At 34.8% G+C, this 12,256-nt stretch overlaps 1 protein-coding gene across 2 annotated transcripts in view; it reads left to right on the forward strand.

Moving 5' to 3' along the window:
- The window catches only part of LOC148952117 (calpain-11-like), a 286,884-nt gene extending 275,456 nt beyond the window's left edge, over positions 1-11,428 (forward strand). For both annotated transcript variants that reach the window (XM_089088849.1, XM_089088850.1), the window contains exons 13-16: positions 1,416-1,543; positions 4,048-4,240; positions 7,028-7,083; positions 11,022-11,428. In XM_089088849.1, the coding sequence (XP_088944975.1) occupies positions 1,416-1,543; positions 4,048-4,240; positions 7,028-7,083; positions 11,022-11,048 (404 nt within the window). In that variant the 3' untranslated portion in view covers positions 11,049-11,428. The remainder of the gene's footprint in view (positions 1-1,415; positions 1,544-4,047; positions 4,241-7,027; positions 7,084-11,021) is intronic.
- Positions 11,429-12,256: the final 828 nt, after the last annotated feature.

Consider the following 12,256-nt stretch of genomic DNA (forward strand, 5'->3'; position numbering starts at 1 on the left):
ACCTATATACGTTCACTGATGACGTTCATTGCATATGTGACCGAAACATCTAGTATTTTTGTGAATTTCTATCACTGTTATCATCATCACTGTCTATTAAAAGGATTTTATCCCTTTTTGAACTTTTATTTATCGATATTTATTTTAATAAATGATTTCTTTCAAAAAGAGTGTATTCACAGCAATATGCAAGAGGTGGTTCTGTTTGTATTCAAAGACCAAAGGTAATGTGAAAAAAAGACGCAGATCTAAGGCAGTGAATGCTGCTCTTCTGGAAAATAATTGATTGTAACTATTATAAATAGCATTCGGCTCTGATTTTTATTAGATTCTTAGAATCGGAAATCAAATGGCATATCTCTTCTTTTTTTTTGCCTGTTTTTCATCCTACAAGTAATCTTAGCCAAAATTAAAAGATACCTAGAATTAGGGATGCAGATTGCTATTTTTGGTGCCCAGGACATCCAATAAAGTAACGTAGATGGCATGGTAAGGCTTGGTGAAGAATACAGGTAGCGGAGGGATTATTGCTGGCAGATTTCGGTGCTCAAGAAAATCAACCAAGTAAATGTAGACATTAGCATTGCTTTATTTAATTTACAAAATTTGAAGGATTTGGTTTGAAAAATGCTGTTAATTGTCATTTTAGGAAATCGGGAATATCCGAACAAGTTATTATAATTAAATGATATTTGAAATCTTATGAAATTTCTCGGGAGATTTCCAAAATAACATTCTACCTTATTTGTCTAGTAGGCCACCATGTTTTTGAAGAAATAAAAAAAAAGGACAAACAGTTAAAAAAACATTTGAATTTTTGAATTTTAAAGACCCTAGGTCACTTTTGAATTCAAGAGAAGATATATTGGTCGTATTTGATTTATAAAAGAAAATATATGTCATATTCCTGAAAATAAAATATTTTCTGTAATATTTTTCACTATTTTGAATTTATTCAGTGCCAAACAAAAGCGGGATTTTAAAGAGTTTTGGAAGTCCCATTTTTAACACGTGTTTTAAGGCAAAAATAACGGCTACTTAAAGCTAAAACCCTTCAAGAGACCTGCTAATGCCATTTTGTTTCTACCTCGCCGAAATTATAGATTAAGATAGTCTGACCACTACCCTATACAGGAAGAAAGTGCCATGTCATCTTTTTATTTATCAGTTATCTTAGTGCGTCGGAATTAAGGAAGTTACAACCCCATTAGATGCTTTTTGCTCCAAAATTAGTAATCCACTATCCTGACCTTAGATCCCTTGGAGCATCGGAACGGGAGCTGAAGGCCCGGTTTTAGTGAGAACCGTGTATTTTTGTTTCTTTTATTTACTCTATCTTAGGTAGTTGTCATAAGCCTGCTTTTTTATGGTGAAGATTTTTGGTTGTTAGTTTTAAATTGTTGCTCCTTTTTCAGACTACTTGCCAGGACGACCAAGCTTTGAAATATGCAAAAATTTAATTATGCTTAGAGATTATACAATTAGTGGAAGACTTACGATATTAGATGTTCCTGGGGTCCTTCATTTGCTTGAACTTTGGAAGGTAAGATTGATAATAAAAAAAAAGGCACTCGCACCCGCTTCAGCAGTTTGGTCTTCATCTGCCTGACTTTTGTTTACGATTTCTGCCACATTTCAAGAACTGACGTGGCAGTGCTTGTGAATGTTTTTAAACCCTAGAACATGTAACTAAACCACTAATTAAAATGAATATGTCTAAGTTCCGGGAAGATTCCTAACGTTTGGAGCACGGCATATCGTCATAAGATAAGGATGAAAAAAGCATTTTTAAGTCCCTGTGAACATAATTAGGAAAACTTGAAAGACATGTATTAAAAGTATGTATTTTTGGCATGCCATTAGCACTGATTAAACAAATTATTAAGGTAATTATGATGTAGGTCTCTACCATTGCAAAGTTTTTGGATCATTTCTACATGCACTACCGTTGGTAATTTGAAGTTTTCCAGACTTAGACTCACCATAAATGTGGATTATTTTGATGTATATATTGTAATCAAAATTCAGTCCTTAAGAGTTTCAGTTTCTATGTACAAGGGTTGTTATTTATTTACAGTTCGTTACCACGAGCTGTTTGATCCTGAGCTTCCTTCAACGTAAGGTGCCTCCGCCTCCCTCAGCCCTGTTGTTTACGTTTTCATATAGCAGTCCTCCAAGAATAATAATTATTATTCTTGGGGAACCCTTAAATAAATGGGGAGGGGGGAGGGACAGGTTCAAGGATATTTCTTCAGACAAATCTGTCCCTTATAGAATGGCCACCACACTTTTCCGTCTTCTGTACAGATAAGCATGAATTTGACATATTTTATTACAGTTAAAATTTTCCAACAATAAAAGTGTACCTTTCACCCCTCATCACCCATATTGTAGCTTTTGTCCAAATATACTCTTCGTAATGGAGGAGTGAGCTCTCGGGCCCCCCCCCCCTCCATCTTTATCTGAAGGATCAGCCATTCAAAATTTTGAAAATGCATGCATAAAATGCACTTTTTAGACTTCCGCCCCCTTTCCTACCCACAAATCATAAAATATCAAGTGACATCACGTATCAGGCAAGTAACTTAACAAAATTCTTCATAAGCTAGTTAAGCTTCGAATGAATCAACTCAGTCCAGTGAAGCCTGCATCATGACTGCATCATGCATTGACTTCATCATGAAATGAAATTTTTTTACTGCCCGTAAAAGGCACACGAGAATGTTAAAATGGAAAAAAAATGGATTCTTTACAACATAAAAAAAAAGATAAACATGAAATGTGACCATCCTTTTCGGAAAACTACAAAATACTGTTGCAGATAGGGGCTTAAAATCTCTGTTCTAAGGCTCTTAAATGTGCTGAATTTAAATATGCAATTTTCCGTCAAACTGGAAATCCACCTCTTAGGGATTTGCCCTTTCAAAAATTAGTCAGAAGATGCGGTTTTAGGGGTGGGGGGGGGGGGGTAGAGAGGGTGCACTTGCCCCGGGTGCAGAAATTTTGGAGTCTCAAAATTTCAAATGAACAATCTAACAGTTATAATCACTTCCAAATTTTTGAAATTTTATTTTTCTTAAAATATAGGAGGTGCAGTTGGCAGTAAGTATAAGCAGATTGAATCAGAAGTTTTCATTTCCCCTTACCTTCATGACCATTCCTTGAAAATAAAATTAAGTAGACTGAATTTAATTAATTTTAATGTTTGTTTGTGATATCTTGTATTCAAACCTGTTTGTATTTTACAGGATTTCGAGATAATTAATAATTTTGCAGAGGCTAAAGTAAGAAAGGTCAGATTTTAATATATAGAAAATTTGTTAATAAATGAAAATTTGGTTAATAAATGAATTGTTTGTTAAAGTATGGCCTGAAAATTTTTGGAAGCCAGGGGAGAGGCTGTAATCAAGATTTTGCACCAGGCGCAAGAGAAGCCAGAACCGCCACGGTTAGTCAGACTATTTCATACTAATATTCTTGTACAGGCAGGCCTAAATTTATACTTAAACAGTTTTACATACTTGGAATCCTTGAGAAAACAGATTATTTTTTCAATTACTCTTGGCATGGGTCGTTCTATAATTACTGTTGGTTACCTTGAGTTGTTTCATTAATGAATTTTAGTGTCTTGGCTTTTTAGCCAAGACACTTGGCTTTTAGGCTTTTTTAGTGTCTTGCCTATTGCATTTGCCATTCCGCCACACTGCTTGTCCGATGAGTGACCTGTCATCATACAACGGGGGATCTTGGGAAGCTTTTAATAAAAGAAAATTCCAAATATTACCTAAAGATTTATATGGCACGTTTATTTTTAAGGAAAATACGCATAAGCAAAATAGTAGATAAAACGTGCTAAATTATTTCGTTAACAAACTTGACCGAGGATGTAGTTGGATTTCTATTTCCTACTTCCTATTGGACAAGTTTGTGCTTCATAGTAGTCTAGGCTGAGATCCTATTGGAAATTCTGAATTAATGTAAATTCAGCATTTTATGTTGATGTAAACAGTAAAATACTTGAGTTAACGAAACTTTTTATCATTTCAGTCTGCGTTTTTGAAATTTGATAGGAAGCGTTGTGGTAAAACTAGTAGTTTTAATCTTCGGCAGATACTTTGGGAGTCAGGAGCTACAGTCAGCAATAAAGTATTGGAGTGTCTAGTCTTACGATTTTCAAAGGAAGCCATTATATCAGCAGAAACTTTTATCATGGCTGTTGTTCGTCTGTATCTGGCTCATGGTAAGAAGTTTTTTCAGCCTTACGTTAAGCTAATTTTTTCCTCGCAGTTCTAATCCAAATTGAATTTTAAATCTTGTCAAAATTTCGTGGGTGGAGCCACCCTCCCCCCCCCCCCCTAGAGAACTTTTGAAGTTTAAAAGAGGGACATGAAACCGATTACAGTCTGAATCCAAATGCAGGACATGACGCTTGAAGTTGCTTTCGAGTTCAAACCTCTGCTCTAGCCAGTAAACAAGCAAACTTTAATTCTAAATTGAATTTGAACTAAAATTTCAACGGTCTTAGGATTTGTAACGGGTTCCTGGCCCCATCGCCAAGGTATCTTCTTAGAATTATGCTATATATGAAGATCCAAATAAAGATCCATGTAGACATATAAAGATCCCAAAATAATTATTTGCTAATTAGGAACATAAAGGTCACACAAATATTTTTAGCCTGTGTTAATGAACGCAGATTGTGGACATGTGGCTCTTCGAACATCCTACCCATTCCACCACAAATTTTTAGCAAATCGTTTGCAGTATCATTTGAACCAAATTCGTGCAAAGATGTACGATCGGAATGATTAGAGAACCCCATTGGATCAGAGGTCCTTCCAATGGCCTCTTGCCCGTCCCACAGCCAACATTTTAGCACAAAGATAGGTATGTCACGCCTTGTTTCTACTAAAATCATGCAGATATTTTGACCAAAGCGGGGCATGGCTTCTTCGACACTGCACCTCCCCCCCACACAAACTTTCTAGTAGAAATCTAGGAATTTGGCTACTTGTTTGAATTACCACCACCCATTGATTTTCAACTATTGCGATTATAGGCGTAAGGTGGGCCCGTGAAAATTTAGATGGGATGTGATGTTGCACGAACCACAGGACCAGCTTGTGCCACGAGCAAACAGGTAAAAAAAAAATATGTGTATAATTCCGGTTCAAGCAAGTCGCAACCAGTGTCGTTACTATCCAAAGTGTTTGGGGGGGGGGGGAATATTTTACCGACTGGTTGGTCATTTCTTCCGACTGTTCGCATAATGTCCGTTTCAAATACAATACGTAAAATCACTGCACGAGGTCGGTAAAACCGCCGCATTTACCGACCGAGATTTAGATTTCGATACATATCATGTCACTATCTTAATGCTGTTTATTTAACCAAATAGAAATTTATGGCACCATCTGTAAAATTGCGGCAGGAGTTGGTAAAACTGCTGCGTTTACCGACTAAATTCGAAATGTCTGTAAATGACAGAAATTTTCGTGGTCTTTACTGAACCAAACACAGAATTTTACCGACATATTCTTTTACCAAGTGACCAAAAACATTTGGGGGGGGGGGAGTCCCCCATACGTGACGGCCCGGGTTGCAACACATACAAATTTCTACTAAAATTAAGCAGCTGGGGACGGGGTCCAGACAAAAGTGCCGTCAGGAGATTTGTCTTGGAAGGAGTGCAACACAACCACCAGTATTTTTTTTTTGCCAGGAATGAAATGAGACCGTTTCTCATTTTTCCTCCTTTCAATTCATTGTTTTAACTATCGTCATGATCCCCCCCCCCCCTTTATTATGATGCCAAGCCATGACTTGGCTTGCTTAAACTCCATGTCATAGAAATTCCGTAGCTTGGACTTTGCTCTTTTTGCACTAAGTTGGGCCTTGACTCTTTTTTTTTTTTTTTTTTTTTTTTTTTTTTTTTTTTCACTGAATTACGATTTAGTTCGTTTTGTGCTGTGTCGGTCCGCGTCTTGGGCTTGGTTCATGTATGCACTTATATTTAGAATCCTTGTATGATTCTGGTTTAAATAAACGGCAATACGGCATGTCTACCCTTCTACTAAAAAGTTGATGGACAGAACAGTAATAATGGAGGGGTCACCGATCACCCTTTCTGCCACCAGCTCTCTTTTGCACTGAATCAGGACTATCGTAATCTGCTCGTTTTCACAGGATTATCTATTTTGTTTAACATGAACTTGAATTGCATTATTCATTTTTTTTTTTTCAGAAAATGTCATATTAATGAACTTGCTAGACTCCTGAAATTTTAGAAATGGTCTATCTTATGAATGAATTGCTTTACAAAAAAAAACTGACGTCGTTGTTTTATCAGGTCACCAAGAATTATTCATCATCTGAAAATAAAGTGTATCCCTCTTGGATCAAAAATTGAATGTCTGGCCTTTAGCCAATTTTCTAATATCAGAACTAAAAGAAAAAAGTAAAGGGTATGCTAAAGTGAAACTAATCGAAAATAATATTCCTCAGGCATAGTTACCAACTCAAGAAGTTGAATAACAAACTCAACAGAAATGACAAGCAGAAATGGCCTGTAACAATAGATGTCACGACCTACGGGCCTTTGGGTTGGGTGTTTTTTGGATATATCAATTTTTGGTCATTATCATAGGAAGATAAAACTCCAGTTCTATTTACGCGCCAAGACCTTTCTTTTTGGTCCCAGTAAGAATTAAACGCGTCTTTCTAAAACAGAAAATCACATTCGTGACCAAATTGAAGTCCTGACTTTTCAAAAAAAACTACATATGTCAAATACTTACCATATTCCTTCAATAAACTGAAATTAATAGCAATAAAAAAATAAAAGAAAATAAGGACAAAACCAAAGTGTTGCTCTTGCAGCACAGGAAGCAGATAGGCTATTTTTATGTCAAACTCCTTGCACATGCATCAAGACTGTGGCATCCAATTATTTTTTTGTCTTTTTTTATTCAAAAATTCAAGTTGCTCTTTTTATATTTATATCTTTATATATTTGCTCTTTTTATAGAACGATACATGAACATTAATGGAAAGACGAAGGGAAATATCCTCTCTTTAGAAGAAGTAAGTTTTACTTACTTATTTTTCTATGTTTATTATCCCGGATAATAATCCTGCTTTAACTCGTTTTCTACTGTAATTCTCACTTCTGACAAAAAACATAGAACCCAGTTAGAATCTCTTTACTGATATTCTCTTACTAGAGAAGGTAGTCTTTATAACTTTCTTAGATGTATTGTAAACGTCTTCGTGATGTTTTTTTTTCGCGAGTTGTTTTCGTGATACCTACTTCAAAATTGTTGCAGCGTTAAGCTGCTTGAGGCCGATGCAGTGATAAAGATGTCTCTTTCGTCCCACCCTCTTCAAAGCTAGTGGTTTGGTCACCTCCCAAGCAGGGTTGCCACTGTCAGTAGGATTTTACTAGATCTAGTAAAAAAAAACAAATCGAGTAAAATTAGAGGATCTAGTAAATTTCCCGAAATCTAGTAAAAAGTTTATAGTAAACAAAACTTTTTTTTATTTTCCATGAATTCAGGGAAAAAATTATCGTAAACAAATGACAATTTACAATTTTTGCTTGTCTGTTTTACATTTACAATTTTGCTGGGCTGTCTCGGAGGTAGACAACCAGTCACCTATTTTCATATGCATACGCTTAACTTCCGGCGTCTAAAGGTGGACAAAATCATCTTTCTGTGTTTCAAATCTTACCAACTAAAAATGAAGCTATAATGACACTTGGATTTGTGATGATTGGGAATCTATTTGAATAAAAACAAAAGCCAACCACCCAAGTTGATTAGGTGAATCTCCTCAGTTTGAAAATTTTTATTGAGAAAAAAGGAGCATGTTCAGAGAAATTAAAAGTAAGTAGAAAGGTAACATTATATATATATATATATATATATATATATATATATATATATATATATATATATATATATATATATATATATATATATATATATATATATATATATATATATATATATATATATATATATATATATATATATATATATATATATATATATATATATATATATATATATATATATATATAATATATATATATATATATATATATATATATATATATATATATATATATATATATATATATATATATATATATATATATATATATATATATATATATATATATATATATATATATATATATATATATATATATATATATATATATATATATATATTTCAATCATACTATGAAAACGAAAGAAAAGAGGAAAGGAGAAAAAAAGAAGAAAAAAGGTAAAAGAAAAGAGGAAAGGAGAAAAAAAGAAGAAAAAAAAAGAAATTCATTATGCTCCTATAGTAAAAATCGATGCTTGATGGTGCGCGTGCTGCGTAGCCGCACGCGCAAAAAAAATTTTTTAGCATTTAGTAAAAACAGATGCGATCTAGTAAATTTTTCCTCTCCGATTTAGTAAATTCTTCCAGGTCAGGGTGGCAACCCTGTCCCAAGAAACTCACTTGACGTGGAGAACTCATACGATTTGATGCTGTAGTGCATTTTCTGTTGAAAAGGACAAGGTTTACAATTTGGTGAATTTAATGTATTAATGATTAACTTGGGAGGAAAAAAAATAAGTTAAATGTAGTCAATTTTGAGCGACAAAAAAGTATTTTCGTTGAAAGGGTCATATTCTATCCCCATTTATGTGGATCATTTTGACGGACTTCGTCTTAAGAAGCACAGGGAGGGTAATAGGAGAACGCGGAATCAGATGGGAAAAAAAATTCATGGACTTAGATTATGTTGATAATTTAAGTACCCTAGATGAAAGTGTGAGCAAAATCAATAAACTTTTAGTGGTTTTGCGGGGTCAGGGGGTAGAATAAGTTTGAAATAATGTTAAGAAGACTAAGTCGCTAAGGCGAGGAATAAATGAAGATGAAAAGGTAATTTCGGGTAAAGAAAAGATCGATCAAGTGGATAGCTTCAATTATCCTGGTAGTATTATTAGTAAAGACGGTGGGAGCAGTGAAGATGTTCAAAGAAGAACAGCCAAGCCTCAGGGTAGTTTTTCACAGTTGGAAAAAGTTTGGAAGAATAGGAAGATAAGTCTGCGAACCAATATTAGAATATTGGAAGAATTTTGAAATAAGATTATTACAGCATAAAGATTGGAGGGCAACTAACCCCCTGCCACACGCCTAAACTCCAAAGTCATCTGATCAGAACTTTGAGATATTCAGCTTGTTCAGCATAGTTAAAAGGTCCAATAAATATGCCTGTAGGGATGACAAGACCCCCACAACCCCTGGAGGGAGGGTTGTAACATATTAAATTTGCTCCTTGCTCGCATATAATTGTTATTTTTTCTAGTTATTTCTATTTATTATTTTTCTTATTCATTTCTAGTTAATTAATTGTCCAATTTATCTATAGAATTATCTAGCATTCGAATCCGCAAGAATCCAGTCAGAAGATTAAATTGTTTTAAACTTTCTGCCGCTATTTCCTAGTACAGTGAAAAGTTAATATTTTCTGCTTCATATTCATCCTCCGAAAGTGATGACAATGGTCAAATATCGTTCTGAAGCATTGGCACTCCGAAAAACGGATGAAGATTTGCTAGATATTTTCCAGAGAAATTGCCTACGGATTGCTTTGAATAACCAGCCGACTGACCGTGTTTCAAGCAGTCGGCTGTAAGAAAAGTGTGGCTCAATCCCACTTTCTAGGGCTATAATGAGAGAAAGGTTGAGATGCCTGGGCACTTTCTACAGATGAAGGATGGCAGATTGCCAAAGATTGTCTTTTTCGGACAACCGCAAAGGGCTCAACGGAAAGCAGGTCGTCCGCGATTTGGGTGGGAGGATGTCGTAAAGAAATATTTAAGGGAAGTAGGAACTTCCTGGGAGCGTGTAAAGAGGGAAGCTTTGAATAGATTGGGACGGAGGAGGAGCGTGCATAGCTGTGTTGGTCTCAGGTGGCTTGTTGCTGCGGTGAGTTGTTAGTAGTAGTAGTAGTTTCAAAATTTCAGTTCCAACATGGAAGGGATACCTTATGACGAAAGCGCACCCAAAAAATGGCTAGATCGATATTGTACTTGGATAAAAATTTGTAGAATAACCCGTATTTCAATTTGTTAAGTTTTAATTGCTCAAATTTAATGATTTTTTATGTGGAATTTTTTTTATAATCGTTTGCATGTAAGCGTGGGTAGTACATAAATGAAATTATTAATTTTGGAAAATAAAGAAGTCAGTATCACTGAAAGAAGAGGACTTAGGATTTAAAAAAAAAGACAAAGAGTTAAGTAAGCTGGGTTGACGGAACAAAAAGTTTTGGGGTTTACTTCCAGAAACAGGTATACTTTAAACTCTCAAACAATCATGGAATTTCAAAATCAGTTATAATTCTAAACGCGTTTTAATATGAATAGAAAACCTTAGAGAAATAAAAAAAATAACAGTCTAACATTTAGGATGTATTAGATTTTTTTCAAAATTTCAAATTTGTTGGCCTATTCATAAGGCTTCGTCCACCATTTGTTGAAGATGAACGAAGGGTAATTGTATGGGAGCAGGGAAAGGAAACGATAGCATCATTTCTGCCATAAAAATTTGTAACGACAACCCTCTTCAATAACATCCTTTTCAACGATAGAAAAGAAAACGTGTTTTGTTGGTTCACTTTCTAGAAATAAGATTCTAAGAAAGTTTTATTATCCTAGAAAGTACCATGTTATGGTAAAATAACATATTTAAAAAATATATTAAAAAACAACAGTTACCTGATTTCCACGCTTTTTATTGATGAAGAAGTAAAGGAACCTGACATGTACTTGAAAACATATTTTGTGGACAGGGGCAAAAGCCAAAAAAAAAAACAAGAATATGTGATCAATATGAAAAATTAAAATGTCTTGAGATATCAGCAGGTTTAGCGCTAAATACTCCTTATCACGTGTAGGGACCTATAAGGAACCATTTCTAGACAATCTATTTTAATCTTCCTTCCTTTATAGATGATTCTAATGACGATTTACTCTTGATGAGAGATGGCAAAGTCAATGCACAAGTACACACCTCTGGAACACTATTTGACAATGGTTTCCAAACATATACCAAAGGTTTACTCTACCTGATTCAGATTGGCCCCTGGCTTTATTTTTTCACCTGTTTTTCTCTTGTAATTGTCAATCTTATATTGTCCATTCACATAAAATCTTAAAGAATCAATGTGATGCTGATTTTTATTTGTTCTCTCTTGTCTTTTTCCCTTGTGTGCTACTAGCGAATGAATATTACTTACTTTTTAATTGCATTTTGCTGTTCAGAATTAATTACGTTTCCGGAGTTTCTATTTTTTGCAAGTCAACATCTTTTATGGCACTTTCTGTTACGTTTTGCCAATGAATAAATGTTACTTACTTCTCAATTGTACTTTGTTTCTAGGCGTCAATTATGTGTTTTGGAGTTTTTCGTTTAACAATTGAATATTGTCTATGGAGTAAACAAGGGAAAGCATACAATGCTCCTGCGAATAATCAAACATAAATGTAGAATACATTTTAATCTACGCGCATATTCTAAGCACCTACGCGAGAATTTTGCGGATGGTATGTCTGCGGGAGACTTAGTTTCGTCAAAGCAGCTGGAAAAGGCGCATTATATGTAAAAATATTAAGAAAGTCACTGCATATCAAGGGTGTCCAGAATCAAGGTCTTGGTTTGATATGTTTCTGGCATAATGTGTTTCCCTGGAAGTGCCTACGCAGGGTGGGAGCCTTTTGGAACGATCCCATTCTAAACTAGCAATGTTCCCCCATGGTTTCCTATAACTTGTTTTAAATAACTTACCAGAGTCTTGCAACTTTGTCGGTATTTCAACCCGTATACAAGGGGGGAGGCTACATTTTGAGGGGATACAATTTTGATTGAAAACAAACAAAAGGCAACTAGATGAAAAATATAAGATATAATAGAAACAGCTTCAAAATCAAGATATTTTGGGTGGTGTGGTTATCTAAAAAAATTATGAGCTTTTTTAAAAGCAACACTAGGAGTCCAATTTTTTCCACAGATGGAGGTAATTCCCAATCTTGATTTGGTGTAGTTTTTACTTTCGTTTTCACTAATATACCATGCAAAAAAAGACCGTGAATCTGAAAAAAAACTCCTACCAGGGGTCAGCTCGGACCCTTATTTTGGTCCTCTTGTCCCCTCCCCCTTTTGCAGGCCCTAAGGTTCCAGTTGGTTT

Source organism: Artemia sp. Qi Xiang Cuo, chromosome 5, assembly GCF_049724085.1.
Source record: "Artemia sp. Qi Xiang Cuo chromosome 5, ASM4972408v1, whole genome shotgun sequence".
In the NCBI taxonomy this organism is placed as follows: Eukaryota; Metazoa; Arthropoda; class Branchiopoda; order Anostraca; family Artemiidae; genus Artemia; species Artemia sp. Qi Xiang Cuo.